Source organism: Solea solea, chromosome 4, assembly GCF_958295425.1.
Source record: "Solea solea chromosome 4, fSolSol10.1, whole genome shotgun sequence".
NCBI classification, from domain to species: Eukaryota; Metazoa; Chordata; class Actinopteri; order Pleuronectiformes; family Soleidae; genus Solea; species Solea solea.
The window spans coordinates 1,761,391-1,787,509 of NC_081137.1; the positions used below are offsets into that span (position 1 = coordinate 1,761,391).

At 40.2% G+C, this 26,119-nt stretch overlaps 1 protein-coding gene across 1 annotated transcript in view; it reads left to right on the forward strand.

Moving 5' to 3' along the window:
* The first annotated feature begins 819 nt into the window (after positions 1-819).
* The window catches only part of klf5l (Kruppel like factor 5 like), a 29,485-nt gene continuing 4,185 nt past the window's right edge, over positions 820-26,119 (forward strand). The window contains exons 1-3 of the mRNA XM_058627572.1: positions 820-1,155; positions 14,027-14,954; positions 16,444-16,503. Coding sequence (XP_058483555.1) covers positions 1,015-1,155; positions 14,027-14,954; positions 16,444-16,503 — 1,129 coding nt within the window. The 5' untranslated portion in view covers positions 820-1,014. The remainder of the gene's footprint in view (positions 1,156-14,026; positions 14,955-16,443; positions 16,504-26,119) is intronic.

The window sequence follows — 26,119 nt, forward strand, 5'->3', positions numbered from 1 at the left end:
GACCTATACTATTATAAAAAGTGACTTCAACTTCTGCCAAAGTAATTTTCTGAGTGTGCTAAAGACACATTAACACAATGACATAATAATAACAATAATAATCATAATAATACAAATCAATAACCCTGATGAGACTCAGATAAAAAACCCAAAAAACAATAAACCCTGAGACTAAAGGTTTGAATCACTTAGATGAACCAACTCAACCCAATAAACGACACAATGAATGTTGTATTTAAATTGCATAGCCTTAAATTATGCCCCACATGGTAAACAAACACATTTTAATGTTGTATTATAAAAGAAAAGGCTGTCTCAAATACAATCTTTCAAAATAAAAACACTTCATGTGAACCCAAAAGGCATTATCAATAAATGAACTGCTAAAAGACGAAAAACTTTTAGCACATTTACGCTACAATTTAAGTTAGTTTTGTAAACACAACTCAGAATTCTGAGACTCACATGCAGACACAAGTTAGAAATCATACATATACAACATTAATATATTATAATAATTTATCTATATATATTTTTAAATTAATATTGCACCATGTATTCTGTATAATTATTATTAAAGCATATGAATTTGCCCATTATTAATATAAATACATTTAGAATATAGTGTGTGTGTGTGTGTGTGTGTGTGTTGTTTTTGCTGCTCTCCTCCAGTGGATGTGCGTGTGGGATCCGCCCTCAGGTGAGTCCCGCCCCCGCACTCGCCGCTGATTGGCCCGCGGTGCCGCTGCCCGGCTGTGATTGGCCGCGCCGTGTGTCCGTCTCTCGCTCACAGGTAGCAGGTCTGTACTTGAGTGCAGGTAAAACGAACCTGGAGTCAGAGAAGACGAGAGAATCCGCTCTGTGGATTTTCGCCGCAGCCTTCTCAGCTTTGGAAAAAGAGGACACAAACAAGCAAACAAACAAACAAAAACAAACATTTTTGTCTTTGTGTCTCCACAAAACCACATCCGGTGGAAGATATATTCGCGAAAGAAGAGTGAAAACAACGTTTGAATGGCAACGAGTGTAGGACTGGCTATGAATCCGCCGCATGCGACAGAAGAGAGGGCGGTTTTCACGCAGCTGAAGCCGGTGAGGATGTCCGGGGCGGACGGAGCCGAGGACGCGTCCGTGTTCGAGGACGTCAAACCCATGGTGAGAGTCTGTGACGCGCCGCTGAAATGCGCCGCGCGTCTCCTGCTGACTGTTTTTAAACACTTCACATGTTTCAAAACAAAAACGATTTACGCTTCAATTTACGCGCAAACCTACGTAAACGCCACCAGTAAAGCGTTAACAACAACCTGTTATGCTCAGGAAAATGAGCAAATTGGATTTTAGGTGCATCATTTGTTGACTTTTCCCTGTGTGAATAAGATGCAGGTAAACAGGTTTAAAGTCCCACACAAACACCTGGTGTGTAAAGTTAACCTGTAAAATTGCTTCTATTTACATAAAAAATTGCGTGTTTTGACGAGATTTTATTTAGATTTATGTTTGTTTTCATTCACAGCTGTCAAACAAATATGGAGAGCTAGTTCACTAAGATGAGCAGTAGGTGGCGCCAAAATTGAAGATGGAGTGCTTCTTCCATCTATTATTGTTGTAATATTTGCTTTTTGCACTAAAGTGCAGGAAATGTTGTGTTTCACGACATTATACTAAAACTGTGAAAACTGGAGCGACGTCCCAGTGAAGTGGTTATTAAACGTCATCATTTATTCGCAGAATTGCACGTATATTTGGATTTTTTTTTTGCAAACTTTTCCCCCGAGATCTCTACAAGCGGTCCGAAGATATTGAAGATATGCTTTTTTTTTAATGCACAATGAAAAAAGGTATATAATTGTACAGGTTCTGTATGTAAACATTGGAGACCTCTAGTGTTGGGACTACGCAGTGTAAAAATACCGGAAGAATTTCCCAAGTGTGTCGGGGAACTATGGTGGCCTTTGCATGCCTTGAAGGATGTCTTGTAAAAAAGTGATGTTAAACATTAGCATGAATTGACGTTATAGTCCACTAGATGGTGCCAAGTGCTCACTTTCACTAGCGATGTTGTGTGAGTTTATCGCAGTATATGATTTCGCAAACGCTCAGTGTTTTTGCAATATAGTATCGTGGCTTAAATAACCGCGATAATATCGTGTCACGATGTATCCGGTGCTGTCTTATTTTATCCAATTTGGGGCGAGCTAAGATGGCAGCATCTGTAAAGCAAGGCCCTCGCTTTAAGATACGAAATTAAAAATAATTTACATTTGGTGGAGATTATACAGTCATAAAAGCATGTTGCTTTAATTTTTAAATAGTATTACAATGGCACAGCCTTTGTAATGTAAATGGTTATGATAGTAATGTACATTCAAGAGGTTTATTTGACTTTGTTTTAAGCTGATATTTATGCATTATAGTTAGATATTTGATTATGACTTGTAAATTGTGCTTAAATCATGGACAAACAGTTGAGGACACATCTGTCAAACGGCTTCTTCGTCCTCTGTAAACCTCTCCTGTTCTATTCAGGAAGTAAGTGACGTGCGTGGTGTAGAAGCAGGACTGAGCAACACCTGAGAATCAGAGAGACAGAGAGATAAACGCTCCGTTACAATCACCCGACCACCTTCCTCCCCCTTTATTGCACGCGAAACAACAGATCGTGTTAAATGCTGTTGAATTGTCCGTGGGCTCTGTGCGATCACAGCACAACGCAAACAGAAACCGGACGCCTTCCCAATGGTGCTGAGTCTGGCCTCTCGCCATGTTTGTTTGGTAAACGAGTACGGACGAGCGTCCCATGTGACCCGCACTGCACGGGAAAACGGCGGATCGTTTGTTGACTTTGAGTCTTGGTTGTGTGTGAATATGTATGTGTATGAAGAAGCAGGGGCGGCTGAGGTCGAATGAAAGCAGTCACCTGACGGAGTCGTTTGGAACAGATATTACTGAAGAGAAGCTTGGCAGCAGTCAGCCCTAATGAACTGGATTATGCACATGTTCAGGCATCTTTAAAATGGATTTTTAAACATTAAAGGGACAGTTTGGGATGTTTTAAAGTGTTTCATAAACATTTAAGTGCAAATTGTGTGCTGAGAAACATGGCTGCGAGTGGGGGAAATAAAAATAACAACTATTTAATCCAGTCAGCAAAAGGCTCACCTAATAAAATGTGTCTTAAGAATTTGTTAACTTGTTAACTTTGTTGTTAGGCAGCGTTTTTGCAACAGGAAACTAAAGTTTTTATCTTTTATGTAAACCGCTCACTCTCCCACACCAAACTCCATTGACAAAAGTAGTGTTGACTGCTGGTCAACTGCTGCCTCTTTTAGCAAGTTTTAGTCACTGAGGTAAATCTGAATGAAGTATTATTAGTACAGAATTCACAAATTTCATCTGAACTTAGTGACAGAGGCAGCAGTGTCAGTGTGTTGTAAAATTTTCTCCATGAGCTTTGGTGTGGAATGTAAACGGTTTACAAAGTGGCACAAACTTATATTGTTTCTGTTGGAAAAGCCTGTGTAACAACAAGAAATCAGTAAGTTCAAAGGTTTTATTTTGGGCTTTGGTGTTTGAAATCCCTCTGTTGGATTTGAGTGACACAAACTTACTGGTCAGGACAGCAGTGGATCAGCAGCCCTGTGTCCTGTGAGCTGAGAAGTGCTGTTTTTGTCAGTGTAATCTGGTATATGGGGGGGGGGGGGCTGAGACGATATATAACCCCCCAAAAAATCCCCCAAACTATCGTTTTTAAATGTTGCAGCAGTTGAATTTTGTTTAACTTTGGTTGTGGGTTGTCCCACATTTGGTGTCATGCAAAACACGACTCTGTCAAGAACAAAGAAAAGTCGGGTTAAGTGAAAATAGTCGCCCCCCTCAGGCAAGTGAGTGTCACCCGCAGAGGTGCAGAGGGTTCACCTTGTATAAAAGCTACAGAAAGTTATGTTTTAATAATAACTCCTGCCTCTCTGTCGTATTCTTATTTGCTTTTTTCCTCTCTCTCTCTCTCTGAGACGTGTTTTAGTGTCATTGTGTTGGTATTTTGAAGACTCGGTGTCGTGACAGCAGTATGTTGTCAGACCTGTCTGAGCAGAGCCTGCATCTCCACAGGCCGCCCCGAGGCCAGAGGGAGGCTGATAAGGAAGCCAGCCTCATGAGAAAGTTGCAGCGGCAGAGGCAGGTTAAAGAGTTTCCTCCTTAATCGCAGCTTTTATCGAGCAGAGTCACAAAAGATTTCATGAAACACACGTGTGCAGAGAGGTGGTGCCGCGTGGTGTCAAAGCAAGGAAGTGCAGAGAGGATTGAATAGTCTAATCCCATGGTTCTCAAGCTGTGGTACGTGTGCAACCAGTGGCATGCCAGTTTCCTGTTGTGGTACTTGGAGGAAAATCAGAAATACTGTTCTCCTGTACGTACCAGAGTATGTGATCAGAGTGGAGCCGACATGTTGATTGAACTTGTTGTTGTGTTTGCAGTTTTGGAGCTGAATAGATTGCATACAGTGGGGTAAATGCACTGAAACCCACATATAATGTAAACAGTTTTGTTTTTTTGCAATATTTTATTATAATCTGACATTTTCAAGTCATGTTGCAAAAGAAAACCAAATAAATGTATGTTACTAAGTAATAAACCTCTAAATTGGCACATTTCAGCAAGAGTGATTTTTGTTATTCCACCTTTCACAAATTCTTAACTCAATCAAAAATAAAAGGTAAACTGTAGTTTAAGCTCAGCACATAACTTTATTGTGATTAATAACCATTTGGCTAAAACACGAAAAACAACTTGTGGAATTTGTTGACATTTAACTTGTAAAGAATTGAATCAAATTGTAAAGAAATCAAATTTTTAAGAGCAAAAATCCAATAATTTGTTGTCTAAATATTTTCGTCATTAGATTAATTGTTACCATCCTCGTTTACATGTACAGGAAACAAATGGCATGCCAAGACACTGTGTCGTGTTCTATCTCGTCTAACACTCAGAGAGTTCGTCACATTTTCTGTGATTTTAAACTGTCAGAAGAAGCCGAAACGTCGAGCTAATGATGTGGGCGAACTTGGAGTTCCCACCCCGCAACTGTAATGACAGAATAAGTCACTGATATGAAACCGATTTCCAGATTCTTTGGTCGTTATATCACCGCGGGGTCTCCTGCGGGGCCGCGCGTAGACGACACGGCGGGTTACAGAGTAACCAGGTGTCGTGCAGCAGATCCAGTCACGCCTAATGATTCCTGAAGATCAATACTCGGATATGAGTCCACTTCTGTTCCGTGCAGGGATTTTAAAGATGTTTGTACTCGCCGTGTTTGCATTAATTCTTCTGATGTCACTGTGTTGACAAGACTGACCCTGTTTCCTGTCATGTAAACCCCCCCATTAGTGAATAATGGTACATCCTTCCTTTTGTTGCCGGCAGCCATTTTTGCTGCAGTTAAAGGATGATATGTTGTTTTTTTTCTGACTAATGATTTGACTCACAGTTCAGTACCAGACACACACACACACACACACACACACTCAGCTGATTTGCATCTGCGCGAGCGTCTGTCGACGAGTCTCATCTCGCCAGAAATCCATGTATAGCTGAAGAGTTGAAAAGCAACATGATTGATTAGTTTTGTTCTTTTTTAAGGACGATCCAAGTATGACTTGTGCTATTTTATTTAGATTAAAAAATTGGAGATATTTGGATTTTTCATCTTTCAACAGTTGCATTTTCCAGTATTAATTGACTCAATATTTCTTGTGATATTTCCACTGAATTTATCAATTTTTCACCTTTTACTCTACAAAACAGGTGTGCAAATTCGAAATATTTTCATAATCGATAGATATGTCAGTTATTTTCTCCATTAATTGATTACTTGTTTGGTCCAGAAAGTGCTGAAAATGTCAATTGAAGTTTCCCAAACCTCAAAACAGTGATGATCTTCTCAAATATTCACATTTAAGAAGCTGAAAACAACAGTAACTTGTTTTAATTATATAAAAGAAATGTTTTTAATGCATTATCAAATTTGTAATTGAATTTCCCTAATCATCATCATACCTTGTTTCCCTCTCTGTTTTTCTCTGTGACAGCTGAATCTTTTATAGAGTTATTCTGTGTCTGTGGAGTACCCCAAGGCTCTTACCTAGGCCCCCTTTGATTCGGTATTCGCTGTGTTTACGTCCTCATAGATATAGATATCATAGATATCAATCCTTGCAATCCTGATAAAAGGCTAACTATATGTCTAAAGTCTGAAAAAGTTTTATCAGGAAGTTGTTGAATGGTGTCTTGTAAGACCTGGGCATATTCTCCATACACAACACTATAATGAAATTATAATTCATCAAACACGATCGTGATTATTCCAGAATCCATGTATCGGGATATCGTCGTGATTGTTCTGTGAGATTCCCACCTCCGTTGGTGTTCTTGTTTTTTGTCAAACACTGTGAGGACGTCACCTCATGTGTGTGTTAAAAACAGACCTGACTGACGTGACAGATCTGGGTTACCTGTGGAGTTTTAAGTTACCAAACAATCACCTTGTTTTCGTGCTTTTCATTCTCCACTGGAGAGATCACAGACGAAGCAGAGTGACTTAGGCTCGGCTCGTTGGGTTAGAGAAAATAAAATATCATGATTAAAGTCGCCGTCAGGGGAAATATGTATGTTGAAATGAGGGTTAGCCTTCTCTATAGTCGGAAAACTGTCGGAATATAGTGTTGTTGTGTTGTGTTCTCCGAGACCGGAGACTTTGTGAGACCGCCTGATTCTGAGGACTCCAGGCCGTGCGCCAAACACCATGGACAGTGGCTTGTCCAGAGTTCCTATGTAAATAGAATGCTGCATAATGTAATTGGCTTAAACCTTTGATGTATTTGCACACCCATGAATCAGCCTGACTCTCCTGCAGCCTGACCCGAAATGGGAAGAATCATCCTTTGAACCATGTTGTCATCTGTTCGTTTTACTTCTGCCCGCTGATGTCAGCCGTACCCGTCATGCCCGGCCACGTCTGCAGTCGACACACGCCGCAGGTTTTAATGCCTGTGGTCTGAAAACTCATCTAACCAAAGCTGCAAAGTCTCCTTTTAATGACTGTCACTGTTTACGCTGCGCTCGTCTGGCAAAACAGGGAAAATTGCTCCAGTGAGACAAAACAAAAGGTGATGAAGTCAGCAAAGTCAATGCCACGTTGATTTCCTCAGGCAGTGATTTCCATATACTATATATCATCTTTACACACAGCGATTATTCTCAGTAACCGCTTACCTACGTTGCCGCTGGCTCCGTTTGAGAGGAGCCCCGTTTTTTTCTGTTTTGTAGGACAGCGTCGAACAAAGAGAGACGAGAAACAGGAGACGGACGCAGACACGTGAGAGAGGTCACAGAGTTAACCTGAATACAGGGATCATTTTGGCATAGTTTCCAAAGATTTTCTCTGTCCTAAAATGACTTATGTCGACACAATGGCGCTTCAAACTGTCGCTTCATGTTACAGCAGCTGAAATGAAAGTTTTTTTGAAAAATGCACGGCCACAAAGATTACCATGATAACCTTTTTTTTTTCAAATCAGTGTAATTATCATGATAAATGTCAGTTAATTAAAGAAGCCTGTGGTTTTAAACTTTGCTATAGACAGAACACAGCAAATAACATGTAATACTTGTATTACGACTACTGTCGCAGTGTGTTGAGGTAACGAGATGCATTCAAAGACCCCGGTAAATTTCATTTCATTTCATTAAATCACTTCTGTGAGATCTACTGTTGAGCTAAGAGGAGCAGCATTATTACTTCTGCTAACCCTAACCCTAACTAAGTCCTTTTATTATGTCTGATGCTTGTGGGAATTTCTAAGAACATCATCTACTTTTAACAGAGCCTTTGTGATAAATAGCATCACATACAACCGTAAAACACACACGTATGCCTTTTAAAATCTGAATTAATTGATTATTGCACATAGTCCACTGGAGATAATTCACTGGAATACCATTTAACATCACCTTACTGATTATTTTATCATTAATCCACAGTAACACTTATTGCCCAATATGTGGATCAATGATTATTTAAATATAAGTTTGTGTTTTTTGTTAAAAATAAAAATAAAGGTGGTTTCAGCTACGTGAAGGTGAAGATTTTGTTGTTTTGTCTCTCCTCTATGCGGCAAACATTTCTAGACAAAACAAAACAGTTTATTTTATTTGTATTATTACTGCTTTCTGACATTTCGTTGACTTAAGGATGTGTATTATATTACACTTTTGCATGTTTATTACGCTTTACTGTAGTGAATAGAGAACAGATTACACATGCAACACAGTATGATGCATTTAAAATATAACCAAGCAGTAAATAAACGTTTTATGATGGTAATTACTCAACAAATTTGTGTAAGTAGTGAGTGGATTTTGTCCATTTTGTTGCACTGTAGTAGCTGTTCTCGCAAAACCAAAACAAGCCTCCGTATCTCTGCCTCCATCTGTGGCCATAAAACCTCACATAGGTCTCAAAGGTTGTATTTTTGCTCCGATGACCTCGACGTCTTGATTCCTGTTTCGGTTGTTAAACTGCGTGCAGAGCGCGGGGCCCCCCGGCACTATCAGTTTATGGAGATCCAAAGGCGAACGGCCACCATTTTCCTCTGCATTCTTGTGAGTCGTAAAGAAAGAAAAGTGACGAGCGCAGAGAGCGGGGTTTGTTTTGCAGAGAGCTGTTGGGGAAGGAGGGTGAAGGAGACGGCGGCAGATCGCGTAGCTCAGGGGGGTTTGTGGGTCGGTGGAGCAGTGTGTGAGGGTGACACCTACTTTCTTTTGTGTCATAAAAAGACACAACAACCATTTTCAGAACAGCCTATATTCGACGTAGACGCCCATAACGACAAAATTTGCTCATGAAACACATTTCATTTGAATATATCAAACAAACTTGCTGGTTAAAAGCATGTGACTCTGGATCCAAGCTGTGTTTTTCTTTAAAAGCAGGAGAAAGTGTGATGCCTTTGGACTTTTGGACTGTTATAAACATCTGCTTTGCTTTTGTTTTTAACAAATTTGTGCGGCAACAACATTGTTTTGGGTCCAAATTCAGCTGCATTTACACTTCACACTGTATAATGTATCCGCAGTGGCAGAGAAAACCCTCCCATGCTGATTTTTCAACTGTTATTAAGACACTGAACGGAAAATGATGGCTGCGAGGAGTCCGATAAGAAGGACGTTTGGATAGCAGCGTGAAGCATATTCTCTTTGTAGTGCATGTCATATTTGCCTTTGTGTGGAAACTCCCACTCCATCCCATAAACCTGAAGTGAACTGATAAGAGACTGTTTGTTATCGGGCAGGAGGAATCAGAGCAGTTGTACATGTTCTCCAATTATTAACCGACTCAGTCTTGGACTGAAGATATTCCACATAATGTTCCACATAATTCATCATCCAATGTTTTTCATGTTGCTTCGCGTGAACAAAAAACGCACTTAATTCACTTAAAAAATCCCACAAAGATTTTAATTTCTATCGTGGAACAGTAAAGACACATTTTATGTGTTTTTTTTACTGTTTCTTGAGTGTATATGCTAAAGAAAGTGACTTTAAACATCATTAACTCAACATTTTACAGATTGCAACTCACTTTTTTGGGGGCAAACTGAGCTATTTCATCCCGTAGATCTCCAGAATTGAAGCTAAGCCAGGTTAACTACCAATCATCATGCACACAAGACATTAAAAAGTTACATTTACATTAATAATAAGTGCGATATAATCTTTACCACACAACTAGAAATAAAAAAATTTAAATCACCTGAATTTGTTTGCATAAATTGGAAAGTTGTTGCTCCCCCTTATGCTCCATGTACGTGTATAGTCAGTCTGTATTAACTATTGATAATTAATCAAATGTTTTTCCTCAAGTTCTCATATTTCAGCTTCTTAGATAAGAATCTTTTCTGGTTTATTTGCTTCTCTGTGGCACCAAACGGAGTGTTTTTGGTTTGGTTTGAGGTTTGGGAACCTCAGATGAAAGTTTTCCACCATTTTCTGACCTTTTATGAATAAAAGATTGATGAAGTCAGTCAGTAATGAAGAGAAAGTAACCAGTAGTTGGATCCTTATTCACAGTAAATCAAAGAAAAGAGGCTCAAGAGGAGAAAAGTCACAGGAATTCAGGGAGCAATGGTAGAAGTAGAAGAGTAGAAGAGTAGAAGTGATCAGGATCAGCAGGTCGCAGTCTGCCAGCACCGACCAACAACACAGAACCTGTTTGTGTCACGTCCTGAAAGACACTCAGGAATCTTCAATGAGATGGAAGGAAACAACGTTTTTGTTTTCCAGCGGTAAATACCCAAGACTTTCATTTCACCAAGTGCTCAGATTGCAGCGGCGATGAGGTGGTGGTGAGTTCAGGAACAATTACAGTCTGTGGATACGACCGGACAAACGCGCACACGTTACACACAACTCTCGTTTATCTTCACAATCATTGAATCTTTCGAGTATTTCCTCCATTTGTTTGGTCCGGAAAATGTTGAACAGTGTTTGCCAAACCTCGCTAGGATGTTCTCAAATCAGTTTTTAATGATTTATTTGTTGAACGGAGCAAAGAAAACCAGAAAATAATCAAATTTAAGAAGCTGAAAAGTCAGAGAACATGTATTAATGATTGAAAAATACTTGACGATTATCTTGTAATAATAATTAAATAACAGTATTCATAGCAATATAATTTTCCTCAATAACAATGTACCAAATTTTTGCAATATTTACGTATTTGAGACAAAACACAAGCTACAAGTTACTAAAACTCTGATAATCTGTACAGACAAATCAATACAATTGTAAAAGAAGTCAGTGTCATAAATAGCAAGTTGATGTTTGAAGGAAAATAAAGTTTAATAATTGACCCAACAATTAAAAAGAGAAACTAAATGTAACCGTACGTGCCTGTGCTGCAGGAGCCCGGCGCTGACACAAACATTCACTTCTCCTTTCTTTCTTTGGACCTGTTCAGGTTTATGACCGTGACCTCGGTCACGTCATTTGCCCCAAATAATCGGGGCGAAACAAAAAGAGGATGTGCAGTTTTGTTCAGTTTAAAAACTCAAAGAAACCTCTAATAATGAAGTAATCTCATGAAAATAACGTCCTTTACATTATTCTAATCGCTGTGGATCAGTGAGTAACTTAGTTCATTTAATCTTAAAAATTATTTTCATTTTCTACCTGTTTTGTGTTGTTTTGGATAAACTATTGTTTTATTCATTGATTCATGACAACATTTAGTGCCAACTACTCGTGAAAATAGTTAGTTTTTTCTTTCTTTTTCATAACAAAAAACACCTGAAAATAATAATTTAGAGGTTTAGGAAACACAGATTGACATTTTTGAAACCAACACATAATCACTCAATCTGTAAAATAACTTGCAGTTGAATCAATAATGAAAATAAAAAAAGTCATCAAACACGTTTCAGTTACATAGAGAGAGCAGTGGCTTCACAGGAATCATTCAGATTCCACGTTACAGGTGTGTCCTGCTCAATCTGATTATCTGACGATCTGATCAGCCACCGGCATCTTCACTAATCAGCTACTCTTTTTTTGTTTCCTCTCCTCTCGTAGTTACTCCTTCCTTTTGTTGATCTGTTTTTGTCTTCCTCTATCTTGGGCGGTGCATCTGTATCAGTTTTCTTTGTGAATACTTTGTGTCTATTTTTACCCGACATTGTTTAGGTTTCTCTGCCTCCGTCTCATTCCATCAGCCTTTTGTTTTGAATTTTTTTTTTTTTACCCCCTTCATTGTCGCCCACAGACAAATGTCTATGTTTGTTTATGTCATAGTGTGTAGTTCAATAGATATTTTAGGGGTGCCTCACAATATGGTACGATACACGATACATGGTCTAAGATACCAATAATATCAGGATTTCTCTATTTATTCACAACATAGAGAACAAAGGTCATAAAGTCTGGATGGAGCTTCTCTTAACGTAGCTTTGTGCACCGCTATCCCGCTGTAAACTCCTCCTCTTCTTCAGCCAGGTAACTTCCACCCAATTTCACCCGTTTCACCCGAAACTGACAGGGACTGTTGACTTTAGAGCGTCTTCATTTACTTATTAAAACATCAATATTTTAATATACATGTATAAGCAGGTAATGCTGCGATCAGACTATATGATATTTTTGTCTTTCACGATGGTTCGCCATGTCAGATTATCAATCACAGTGGATTATTGCCGTGTCTTGTTTGGCGACTGGCATCTGTACATTGACCCCGACCAAACCTTCCCTCACAACACTGTGTTACTTCATAGGTTATTGCTGGGGCGGGGCAAGGAGTTGTCAATCATGGCTACCGAAGTGTTGGTCAGTCGTGGTCTTTCCTTGAGGAGACATGAAAGACGCAGGCGCACATCGTAGGAGATGTCTAACCATCTAACATGATAGAATCCTCGTCCTGGTGACGTCTTGGTGTCCCAAATGCCAAATCTCTGTTCATAAGTGGGTCAGACGCTGGAAAAATGGGCCTGAATTGAGTATAATCTGATCCCGGCTTAATTTCATGTCAGGATTAAAATCTCTTTACAGAAGAAGCCTGGCTAAGAGAACAATCTGAAATGACAATCGTGACGAGTATTATACAAAATAACACAATAATAAGGAACATGTGCAAAAAGTACATTTCTCTGTCCTTGTGTGCTTTTTTTTAAGCATTGTCATTAATGTATTCATTCATTCATTCAGGACCTTTCTGACCTTGTCGGGACCAGTAGTCCTCATGGAGACAAAAAACCTGGTCTTAATGAGGCAGGAACTGGTTACGTTTCGGGGCTAATTTGAATTGTGGTCAAGTTAAGGCTAGAGATAAGGCTTTGTTTAAGCTGTGCAAATGATTGGACGTCAATGCAGAAAAAAAGAAAGAGCTGTGTAAACCTGTGTGTGTGTGTGTGTGTGTGTGTGTGTGTGTGTGGTCCCCACAGCAGATATTATTTTTCGTAACGGCTCGTGCGCCTCAAAAGAAGTCACTGTTCGCTTCATGGACTCTGAATGACTGACACACACACATGGCAATAACTCACACTGATCAGATTATGCTCTCCACCAAACACGAGGAAAAACACCTGCTATTTTTATTTATTTATTTATTCACCTTTATTCTCGCATACTCAGCGTGTATGGACTTGTTGCATGAAAACATTTCCACAGCGGTCACAACCAACCATGTGACTGACAGTTGTGTCACTGTGGTAACGCGAGAAAACAGCCACAACTGACATCTTCTGATTTTCATATTTCGCCGATTTTTTTTCAGGGGAAAACAGCTGCTTTACGATCCATTTTGCCTTGTTTGGAATAAGATAAAATGAGTATGTTTTGTTTTTCCAGGTTACACACTGTGTTCTAACTCTGGACTCTGTTCTCTATTATTTTAACCCCATTCCTGCAAGGATCAGTGGCTAGAAGGTAGCCCTGCACAATGGGAAACCCTTTCAAGAACATGATACGCCATCACAGACGTGTCAGAAATTGTTCTCCAATGCTTGTAAATACTGGTAGACCAGTTTATAGTGTGTACAAAAGACTGCAAACTAGTTTTGTTGTTGTGTTACTGTAGCAACATAACACGGTATCCAATATTAGCCTCATTAAGGTTGGGTTTGGTTGTCCCATCCATCCATTTTCCATGGCTTTATCTTCCACACGAGGGTCATAGGGGAAGGTTGAGCCAGTCCCAGCTGACACACAAAGACAAACCAATCACTCATATGGTCAATTTAGAGTGTAGTTTAAGGTCGAGCCCTCTGTCATAGCAAAAATCAGGACAGTAGCAAGATTTGGGCAAAAAAAAGTGTCAATTTTTACTTAATAAAAAGGAAAAGGCTTAATCCAGTCTTTATCGAACCATAATTGGTACAAAATGATCACTGAAGCACAAAAAGCTGCAGTTTTTATTGTGAATGAATGAATGAATGAATGAATTCCTTTAAACATGTCCTCCCTTTGTTTCTTTGTTATCCAGACTCGGCTAGAGTTGGACAAATACCTGCCACACATCAACAGTCCACTCCTGACTTGCTCTCCCGACATGACCGACAAAAAGTACAGGCGGGACAGCGCGTCCGTCGTGGACGAGTACTTCTCCGAGGAGAAACCCATGACTCCCTACAGTCTCAACATCAACCTCATCCTCCCCAGCACCACCCATCTCCGCACGGGCCTCTACAGACCCAACACCAAGACCCTCACGCCCCAGCAGATCAAGACAGAACCCGGGCTGGAAGTCCCCTGCTCCATCTCCAGCGCCACCACCCAGGCCTTACCAGACTTCACCTCCGTCTTCAGCGTGCCGCCAGTCGTCAACAATGTTTTCATCAAACCGGACATGAGCTCTGCAGGAGTGGCCACCGCAGTATCTCAGCAGCAGCCAAACTTGGACACAGAGCTACACATCGGACCGCCTCCGCCTCAGCCGCAGGTCTACCACATGCCCATCTCCACCTGCGGGGACCTCCCGCTGTCGCACACCAGCTCCTCCACACACGCCTCCTCAAGCAGCAGGACCATGCTCACCCTCGGGAGTGTTGCGATGCCCACAAGTAACGGACACTACATGATGGCAGAACACCAGGTCCCACAGCAGCAGCAGCAGCAGCACGGTTACTACCAGGTCTCGCCCAATTCTTCCCAGCACACAGCGCCCCACAGCCTCCCGCCCTCACCTCCCAACTCCCAGCCCGGGAGCCCCGACGGCCAGGCGGAGCTGCTCAGCTTAGCGTCCCAACCGCCGCCGCCTTACCAGCAGCGGCTGGGTGGGATGAAGGTGACGGGGTTGTCGCCGCACGCCATGCTGATGACGCACGGCCAGGGCGTCCTGACGGGTCCGAAATATAACCGACGGAACAACCCGGAGCTGGAGAAGAGGAGGATCCACTTCTGTGACTACCCAGGTCTGTTAAACATTTAAATCCCTTACAACTGTCCTGTCCCGAGCAGCTCCAGGTGTCTTTGTGTGGTCACAGCAGTAAGGATGCGGGTATTTCTGATGATGGTAAACTGAATTGTATGAGCACAGAATGGTAAAACTGATCATGTGTTAAAAGCCCTGAGGAGACACATAAAACAGTATGCAGTGCTAACACTTTAACACTCAAACATAGTTAAAAACCGTAGCCTTGCTACTTTTCCCGTGTTTGCGCAGACACTGAGCAGCTCGGGCCCTGCGAGCGTTTCCTTTCATGACAGTTTGCTGCATAAATAACTTAATGAAAACAAGTTTCAACATAACTGCTCCGACAAGTCGGTTCAAATTGTTGTCTACCAAGTGTCACTGTTGTGTAAATAAAGCCTGGAAAAGAAAAGCGTAGATATAAATCTCTCAGTGATGCCCTGTGCTCAAACACACGCACACAATACAGCAAAAATAATTCTGCAGTATCTACAGTGCCAGGATATTTTATGACATCAGCTAAGGAGTGTGTTTCCGGTGTTAATGATATTTCTAAAATCTGTAGATCAGGGTTTCTCGATGCTGGTCCTGGGAACCCGGTGCTCTGCAGGTTTTAGATGTTTCCCTGCTCCAACACGCCTGATTCAAATTAATGGCTTGTTATCAGGCTTCTGCAGAGCTTCCTCATGAGCTGACCATCTCAATCGGGTGTGTTGGAGCAGGGGAAATGTGCAGGTTTTAGTGGGTCCCCAGGACCACGAGTTAGAAACCCGGGATCCACTGCTGCCTCTGTCGGTAAGTTTGAACGTCTTATTCTGACACCCTGGTGTTTGGAATCTTTTTATTCAGCATTATCCAAGTGACACAAACGTTCCAAACGAGGCAGCAGTAGACCAGCAGCTCCTGTGAGCTCCTTAAATCGCCGATTTTCTCTATGGACTTTGGTGCAGGAGAGTGAAACTTGGAGATTGTAACAATTCATCATCGTCCCATCACTTTTACTCCAAACAGCTTCACTGTTTTTCTCTCAAACACCTGAATCTTCATTAAGTTTATTCTGCATCTGACCTGTGGAGCACCCCAAGGCTCTTACCTAGGCCCCCTTTCACACTACTTTCTGTGTTTACGTCCTCATAGATAAATAATAACAATGTTATTCATAGTCTTGTTTCATGTGCTCCTAAATATGTTGCTGTTGAAACTTCAGTTTCCAGTCAGTACCTCATCCAACACATAATTACAACACAATAAAATATAATGTGAGCTAATTATTGACACTTAAAGGTTAATAGATGAACTCTACGCTCATTTTAAACCATCAGACATGGAAGTGCATCATCTGTCAGTTCTGTCGGTCGTCACCTTCTCCGTCCACTTGTGTATTACAGCTCTTTTCTCTTGCATGTCTCACCTTTTATTGGATCGGTTGACTGTTTTACAGGCAAACATGTCAGTCTGTCTCATGACTTCTTCTGTGATGTCTTTCACAGGCTGCACCAAAGTTTACACAAAGAGTTCTCATCTGAAGGCGCACCAGAGGACACACACAGGTGAGGAAGCGCATCTTTTAAACAGATCCTCACTGCACCTGTGCACCACTGTGACGTAACTGCACTGTTTCATATTGTACATAATGTAAACTTGGTCAAGTGAGAAGTGTGTTGGCTGGAGATTTTGAGTTTTGTGAATATATGCAACATGTACTATAATTTTGAATTGGAGGATCCCCAGAAAATCTCCCGCAACCTATAGATGGGTCCCAACCCAGTCTTTGGGAATCCCTTCTCTACTGGACTGTGTGTGTGTGTGTGTGTGTGTGTGTGTGTGTGTGTGCTTCCATAAAAATCCCAAACTAATCCTGGGATTCAAAGCACTGTCGCCTTGGTTACCAATAAGCTCCAAGTTCACTCCGCGTGTATTCTGCTTTTTTTGTCAAATTGCCAGTTTCGGTACACCCAGTGACAACAATAGAGATTTAGTGCAAAAGAAAAGAAAAGTAATAACAGCATTATGGTTTAATGTTTTTAGTATTGTTATTATTATTTTTGTTTTCCCTGCACCTTGTTTATGCATGCTCTTACCTGTCCACTGAGCTTCCCCAGAGAGAGGGAAGAGGGAGGGAGGAGTGTAGAGGCTGAATGAAAGAGAGGAAAACATGGGGAAGGCACACTGGTAAAATAATGGCCAAACCAGTTACTCCTGCTTTTCAGAGGTTGGAGGATGGAGGAGGAGGAGGAAGGTGGGGAGTTTGCAAGAATGGGGGAAGGCTGGTTTCGATGTGTTGCCCGTCTGTAAGATGAAACCTGTGCATTTCCAGAGATTTGGAGATTTACTTTGACAGAAACAGAGAGAGAGAGGGAGAGAAGCTGCAAACACGTGAACAACTGCACATCTAGATCATCATAAATAGATAAAATGGTGTTTTTATGGATCCCAGGGGGAAGTTGGGATTCAGCTGCGCAAGAGACAAATTGACAATTAACAGTAACATAAAAGAAAAGATGTCCTTCGTAGGAAAGCGTTTGGATCTTTTGTTGAAATAAATACTGAAGTGTTTTGTACAGGCTTTCACTGGCAAACCAACAACGTGATATCATCAATAGCTAAATGATCATCACCCGTGACTATCAACGCACTGCTGTAAAATCATTCTGCACCTGCACAAGGTTTGACAAGGTATCTGCCTAACTAACACCTCTGTTGCCTGTAGCCACCGGTTAGAAATCTTTTTCCACCAAGTAACTTGTTGTATATGCTGAAATTAATTTTGTTAACAGCTCCCAACCTTTCCTACTCAGGTTATTCCTCTTCATATTGCCTTAATTTAACAATTGTACAAGCCCCATAAGGTCAGATTATTCAGTTATGCACCAGACAAACGGGAAAAATGACACTCTGTGCTAAGAAATTCCTCTTGTCTTAACCTGATCACCATCTCATGACCCCCTCAGGGTGGCTCCTGACCCCAGTGCAAGAAGACGCATTTAAAGTCACTTTAAAATTAAAAGAGAAAGACGTTTCCCCTTAAAGAAAAGCAAAAGAAAAGTCTACTCTGATTTCTGTGTTCACTGAGTGAAAGAGATTCCGGCGTGTTCTGGTCACTTTTTCATCTTCATACCGGCAGACTTCGACTCATGATCTGGCAACTTGCAACCTGCCCGGTCTTGTTTTGCATTCAGCTGTTGATGACTCAAGAGCTAAGCATGTGGAGGAGCTCTGGGCTGACAAAAGCAAGTAATCCAGGCAAATCAAGAAAAGCCCATACATTTCGTAAATCTTAAGTCAAATTCTGCTTCTATTTTTTTTTTGCAATTATTTATGTCGAAAGATGGAGATTGTAACAATTCATCATCATCCCATTACTTTTACTCCAAACAGCTTCACTGTTTTTCTCTCAAACACCTGAATCTTCATTAAGTTTATTCTGCATCTGACCTGTGGAGCACCCCAAGGCTCTTACCAAGGCCCCCTTTCCCACTATTTTCTGTGTTTACGTCCTCATAGATAAATAATAACAATGTTATTCATAATCTTGTTTCATGTGCTCCTAAATATGTTGCTGTTGGCTCCAACTAACGATTCTTTTCATGATCGATTAATCTGATGATTGTTTGGTCCAAAAAACAAAATTGTTCACTTTAAATTATTCCTTTGTAAATAAACCAGATTTAAACATTTTAAAGGCATTTCGTTTAGTAATTGATTAATCATCATCTCACCATTTTTTTACTCTGTATCTGATCTGTGGTGTACCCCAAGTCTCTTTCCTAGGCCCCCTTTTATTTTTCAATTTTCTGTCTTTACATCCTAATAATAATGGTATCTATAATCCTCATTCAATCTGCTTTGATTTTAAATACATTTCATACCTTAAGTTTGCCCCTAAATGTATTGGTTTTGGTTTTACTCGAGCTTTTATCTTGTGTGAAGGTGATTACTGCCAATCTCTGTTTGCCCACTTGAAAATAATGGTGGAAAAGTCCATTCACACCTTCAGCTCACACTGCCGTCAATCTCCTGTCAAACGGCACATATTTAAGAAACCATTACGCACATTAAAGCGGCTTTGCATCAGCTGCCAGTCGACATAAAGGCTTTATTTATTGCCTTGCCCCTGGCATGGTCTTAATTTTCATATACTGATACGCTGCTGACTATCATGTGACTATAGTTTTGTCAGGGTTCTTCCTCACAGGTCCATCAATTTGTCATAGCTGACTTGTGATGGCAGTGACGATGGATGACATCTGATTAAGCAGTGCAGTATGTGCATGTGCGCCTACATGTGGAATATTCCTGTGGTGTAGCCCGAGGGCACATTTCCACACTCGCTTTATATCGTCCCTGTACCTCACATATTACATTGATGTCACCCTGCAGTAATTCATCTGAAACATTATCAATCATTTCCTGTCTGTTTTGTTTCCTCGTGAGTGTGACAGGAGGGTTTTGTTTCATCTCCAGCGCGATGGTATCAGGAAGTTCTACAGTGTGTCACCACTAGAGTGGCCGTCTTTGTACGAGATAATCCCAAAATCACAGGATGTAATTTGACGCAGCAGATGCTTTCTCACATAGATTCGTCTGGGAAAGGTGTTGATGTTCTCAAATTCTCAATAATCTCTCAAACAGCTGAATCTTGATGAGGTTTATTTTGCTTCTGATCTGTGGAGCACCCCAAGGCTCTTACCTAGGCCCCCTTTTATTCGTCCTCATATACAAATAACATAATAATATCCATAATTCTTATTTGGTTCACTTAATCTGTTTAGATTAGCGGAGGGAAACTTGACCAAGGAAAACCTGGTTCTGTAACTGTTGGACTCTCGTCCATCTCATTCATAAATCAAGTGGTTCAAACAATAGCAAAATTAGCAGATTTGCTCCAATTTGAATTTAGAATTCCATCATTTACATGGACTCAAAAAATAAAGTTTGCCAGGTTTCGGATGGGCGTGTTTACGCCACATATTTTTTTATTCTGATTACCTTTATCCATGTAAACACAGCTAGTTTGCATACATTGAGCAATAGGGTTATATAAGCCAGGTTATAAATGCAAACTACGCAATCTAGTAGTGAGTTAGTAGTTTGTTTTCATTTCTAATATCTTAAAAAATATTTGTATAAAGTGTTATAACATGGACTACTGTACTTGGTCTGAAGGTATTTGTATGTTAGAAGTCCTGCTTCAAAGTTCAACGGTGTTCTACAGTTATAACAAGCAATACCCTTTACCACCTGTGGGAGGAGCCCGAGAGCAGTTAGTAAGTTAGTCATGGTTTAATAAGCCATAAATTGTTGCAGCCCCAGTTATGAGTGTGGTCAAGGTTTCTACGATCACGTGTAGTTGAAGTCCACCACGATCTTTGCCCATTAACTCTGCTATCAAAACAACTGCTCCCATCCCAACCTTGACCATGGCCTCTGCAGCCAATTGAGCTGTGTACGTTGACTGTTGTAATTGTGTTAGTGTGTGTGTTTGTACGTGTGTGTGTGTGAAGAGTAGAGTGCAATCAGCCTGATTAGGGAACCCTCCTGCCCTCTTCACAAACACTCACTGAGCTGATAAAGCTGAGAGGTCTACAGAGTTTATGATTGTCCTGAAAAGCCTCCAGGTGTTTGCTCTTTGCCTCAGTAAAACCAGGTAGAACCTGGATATAAACTGTTGTTATTACACGTAACTTGTTATTTTGCCACAACAATTGGTCTGAAGTGAAAAATCTGAACTTTCAGTGTGTTCTTCTTATCGGCGTGTGTTTGCAAAAAGTGATGGATGAACATTTAGAGAGGGTGGAAACACTCGCTCCTGACCTTTGCTTCACTTTACATCAGCTTTCATGTGTGACTCATTCTGTGTGACACTATCATCGCGATGTGAGATGTAAATTTACTTTGGATTAAAAGCTGCCACTAGCTATTAAACAGGAGTTATTAATGCACACAAGTGCTCACTTTATCCTTTACCACTGGGCCTCATTTATCAACACTTTTTGTTCCTTAAAATTGTTCTTAAAAAGTTCTGTATGAAAACTAAAAAAGATTTACGACATGTTTATAAAACGTGGTAATTTGAATCATATATATGAAGAAATAGAATGCGTTTGATTACATGAGCTATTTGTTGTTGGTATTTAGATTTTGGTTTGATAGTTTTATTATTGTTTTTAATCACAATAATGAAATTATCAGTTAGTTTTAAACTTTAAAGAGATGGGTTTTTGTTTAGTTTTTTCCATGCAGCAGGTTCAGGTTGTCAGAGAGACTTGTGGCCTCCTATAGAGTAAATACCCAACTTTATAAAGGTACACAGCGGCCTGACAGATGCTTTTTGTCCCTCGGTGATTGATGTTGCCGTTTCACTGCCGCCTCTACGAGTGTGTGTGTGTGTATGTGTGTGTTTTGTCGTGTTTGTGCGGCCGAGACTGTTTGCCTGTTATGATTTATGATCTGTTCATACATGTGCTCACTAATATGTGTGTGTCTCTGAAAGAGAACTAATAGTTTGACCGTTTTTAAATAGCCACCTGCTCAAACAGGTACTGTTTGTTTTGTACAAATGCCTCTAAAGGCCTTTTTAGTTTTGCCGTCAAATGGACGATGGAAATCCTCAGTATGTCTTCCATTGATGTGCATTAGCATGTTTCACAGGTCAATACCACATCCCTGAAAAGCCTTTTAGAAACGCCATTATCCCACTTTATTACATACAATGACAATAAAGCATTATTGTCCAAGTGTATGTCGTTCAAGTTTCACTTCTCAGTTGAAATTGTACAATTATTTTCATAAAAGGAATGATGAGAAAAATGTTTGCCATTGTAAAGTTTAAACTCAAATGTTTTTTTGTTTTGTTATCACTTCACATCAGAATTCATGACCAATATTTTCAAATTAATTTATCTGGGACGGGATTTTAGCGAAAAGCAAAGTGTTAGTGGGTCAAACCTTTTTAATCTGAGGTTTAAAGTCGAAACACAGCGCTCTACAGAGGGACATGACTGCACACAGGGAGGGATTATGGGGCAGGTCATCACATGACCTCTTGGCAGCTTGTTGAGGAACATTTCTGCACCAGTTGAGTGTTTGCTCTGTTTGCTCGTTCACAAGGATATTGGCCAGAGAGAGAGACAGTGCTTTTGACTCTGACACCGAACATATAGATCAAAACCAAACACACCTGCAGGTCGAGAGCATCTGGCTTTTATATGGAGACGTATGTGTGCTCCACCTCTACACACACACACACACATTAGCGTGGAACTCTAGAAACAGGATATTGTCCAAACAGGAGGCTGGAGTGAATGTGAGCCTCTGAAGTGATTGTTGGGTTTCTCCAAGTTTACCAAGTGTGGGCAGATTGACGATTATTCTCATTAATGATTCATCCGTAGATTTTTTTCCTGATCCGATAGTTGTTGGGGGGCCACACGGTTATCACCGGGTGGGATCCCAGTTTGACCCTTTTATGTGTGGAGTTTGCATGTTCTCCCAGGGTTCCTCTCACTGTCCAAAAACATGCAAACTGGGGATGAGGTTAATTGGACAATCGAAATTGACCATTAGTTTGTCTCTGTTCAGGGTGGACACCCTTATGTGGAGGATAAAGTGGTAGAAAGCGGATGGAATTAGTTGTTTAGTCCAGAAAGTGGCAGGAAAATTTCACCTGGTGTTTCACCAACCTCAAACTGAATACATTAAAGTTATTGTTATAGACGGTCCTAAACAGAAACAGAAAAAACAGAAAAAAGTCACATCTATGAGCTTTTTATTGAATAAAACAATTGGATATTGGATATATATTAGTTTAGTAAGTTATTACCATTGTTATTATTGTTGATATTCTTAGGTTGCATGCATTTTTTGAAGCTTTCAGGTCACAAGCATCAAATAGGTGTTATGTTTACTTTAAGTATAAAATAAAAGCAGATTTGTGTATTTTCATGTCTGGAAAGCGTCACAGTTGGGACTTGGTGCCTCTTTTCTTCAGCAGTAGCTGCTGCAAACATAGCTGGATATTGGTCATTTGATGACTAATCAATTATCAATTTAACCAGTTTATAATAAAACCACAACTTTTTGCAGCGTCATATTATCGTTGTACCTTCAAAACCACATAAATAAAAGTTCCTGCACGTTTTTTCACGTTGCTCTTTGGACCCCGTCCCTGTGCTCACAGCTGCCACTCAGTGATTGATGGTCAATAGCAGAAGCTAATCTAATCAGTGCGCGGGCCGACGCTGGTAACGAGCGCTTAATGACCCAAACGGCCAGAGAGAGTCACGCTTCCCCCCCACGCTGACTCTCAGGAGAGTTTCCTCTAATACACAACTTCATTTACAGCCACAGAAAAAACACTTTATTGTAATTCCACAATAAAACCTGAAATATGTTTGACTCAAGATCAGATCTTTTATATCTTGGAATAATGTTCATGTTTATTTATGAGGATTCCCATTAGCTGTGTCCTAAAGCACTGCGAGACTTCTTGTGGTCTACAGTTAAAAATGTACAATGTTTACACATCAACGCAAAATTCTGTGCAGAACAATGCGCAAGTAAAGTTAAGCAAGAGAGCAAATGACGGCGTGATGCCATCATGGGCGAAGACAAGCTCTTACAAGTTGCCCTCCCATCTTAGGCTGTGTCAGCACATTCAGTCCTTGATTTTGAGGGAGTTGGTCCTGGAAAGTGCTTGAATTTCATGTCAACTAAGGTATAGGAACCTTAGGAACTCCTTCACCCACCCGTACAGTGGCCTTCACATACCAGAAAGGATGTTGTTCTCCAGTTTACATCCACGTTATAACATGAAAACACATAATCTGACTGGTTTGTCTAATCTGGCTGCTAAATAAACATGGCGGCACAAGATGTCAAACCTCAAACTCCTCCTAAAGATGACACACTCTACCTTTTGTGCTCATGTCTCACGTTGATTCCCAGACACTTATTCTCAGTGATGACTTATTTTTGTTGTTCTTCTTCCTCTCATGTACACATCAGCCCATTCAACCTACGTTTTATTTTTTTCTTTGTTGTGGCACAGCAGAGAAATGTCAACTTTTGGGTGGAGTGGTGTAAAATGTACTTGTTATTCTTCGGCGCTTTGGAATCCCATTTTGCTTTTGTCTTTTGTGTGTTTTTAAATATACCTTATAATTATGAAACCATCAACCGTTAAGCTATCGTGCAATTAGTATTTCAGGAAACAAACAGTTCCTGATGACACTGTAGGGCACTTTTGAAGCAACAGCAATTCAAGGATCCCGAGGGAAGTTTCTTCTCGACAAACAATATCATGTTTACACTCTGAAAACAAAACCCAACAAACACGACAAATACACGTATTCCCTTCAAGCCATGTCTAATTTTTTTTACCTTTTTTAACTTTTAGGATTGCTAGCGAGCTTGTTGTGTTATGATAAAGGCTTTTTTTACTGTTTTAGTTTGGTCTAATTTCACTTAAAGATCATAATTTCCCATTCACAAATTCACGATGCTGCTCCTAGCATCAAAAAGAGTAAAAAGTTTGTTGTTGCTCGGAGTGAAAGCTGTACTATTTTCTAGCACCTTTTGTGCCCAATTTAATAAGTCATAATACTGTCTTACTGACGCCTGTAAACATGTTGCTTTGTGATTGTATTTAAGATATAACTGCGTATTATGTTTTTGAAAAGGACTACTTTAGCTTGCTAGTTAGGGAACCTAGCTATAGTGCTAACATTAACTGCTGACTAACCGGATTAGATCACTCACAATTGGTCTGGACTTGTGGAAAACGAGAATGCAGTTTAACAATTATTATTGGTTATCAACCGATTATTAAATACATTTTTCATAATCGATGAATCCGTTTGAGTGAAGTTTTCTGGCTTTTCAGCTTCTTAAGTGAGAATATTTTCTGGTTCCTTTGCTCCATGTAACAAAGAAAGTCAATTAAATCAACAACAATCAACATTTGGGAACATCATCATGTTGAGGTTTTCTAAATTAAATAATTCCTGAGAAAATAATCCCGCCTGCGCTGTATCTTTTGCACTTAAATAAATGCAAGGGTTCTACAATAAAAAGCCTTAAATCTTCCTGTCTTGCAAAAGTATTCACCCCCTAAAATATATATTTTATTAGAGTAAAATAAAATAGTGCATCATTTAGACGTTGCGAGGAAATATTTCCTTATTCACTATTATCACGATAAAATCATACATTGTCCCGTCGCTACTAAAAAATAAAACATATTTGAGTTCGGTCCTCAAGCTGCTCTGTCATGCAAATTGTTATTGATGAGAACTCCGCAGGGCACTTTGAGTTTTTGTCTTCCAATTTGAAAGGACTCGTCAAACCAGGTGAATTGTTTTTTTAAGCACATCCTGATTTGACTTTGCCACCGCAGGGCTCGTAGCTCAGCGTTTTCCCACACTAAAGCAGTAACTTGCTCGTTTTCTCGATGTGGAAGTACTATACTAGTATTATTTGAGTTGTTTGTTGTATGTCAGGAAGTTTTACTGGTAGTAAAGTGACTGAAAAATGGGGCAAACAGCTCCCTCTGTGTGTAATTATCAGGTGTGATATGCATGCTTTTGTCTCACGTGGTATACACTGTGCCACAAATGTCACTTTTCTACAGCAAAAACTTTTTTTAATTTTACTATTTACAAGCCTTATCTCCCACACTCTGATATCACACAGATAAAGACACAACGTTCACCTGCTTTGGTCCCGACTAAAGCATGTGTGTCCACTGGAGTCCCCTCCTCCGAATGCACTGCCACCACCACATTCGGGTCTCTACACTTTAGTGGGGACCAAAGTCCACAAATGTCAGTGTTTTTCTCAGAATATTAACATAAACGCTCCAGTACCAAACAACAGACGAGAAGTGATAGAACATTTAAAACAGAGCTCCTTGAACTACTGTCCTGCTCTCTGTGTCCCTCTGTGTCTATCAGTGGTACTGCAGCCTCACAGCAGGAGTCTGCTTTTCTCTGTGTTCTTCTTCTCTACTTTATTTCCTCATCTTTAAGGAATTGTAAATAAACAGAAAACTGAAGAGAAACAGTTTTCAGTCATAATTCTTTACTACACTGTTGTAATATTTTTTTACACAGGTTTTGCAACATGTACAATGTTTGAAGAGGAAACTCTGCATTTGCTTCACAGGGA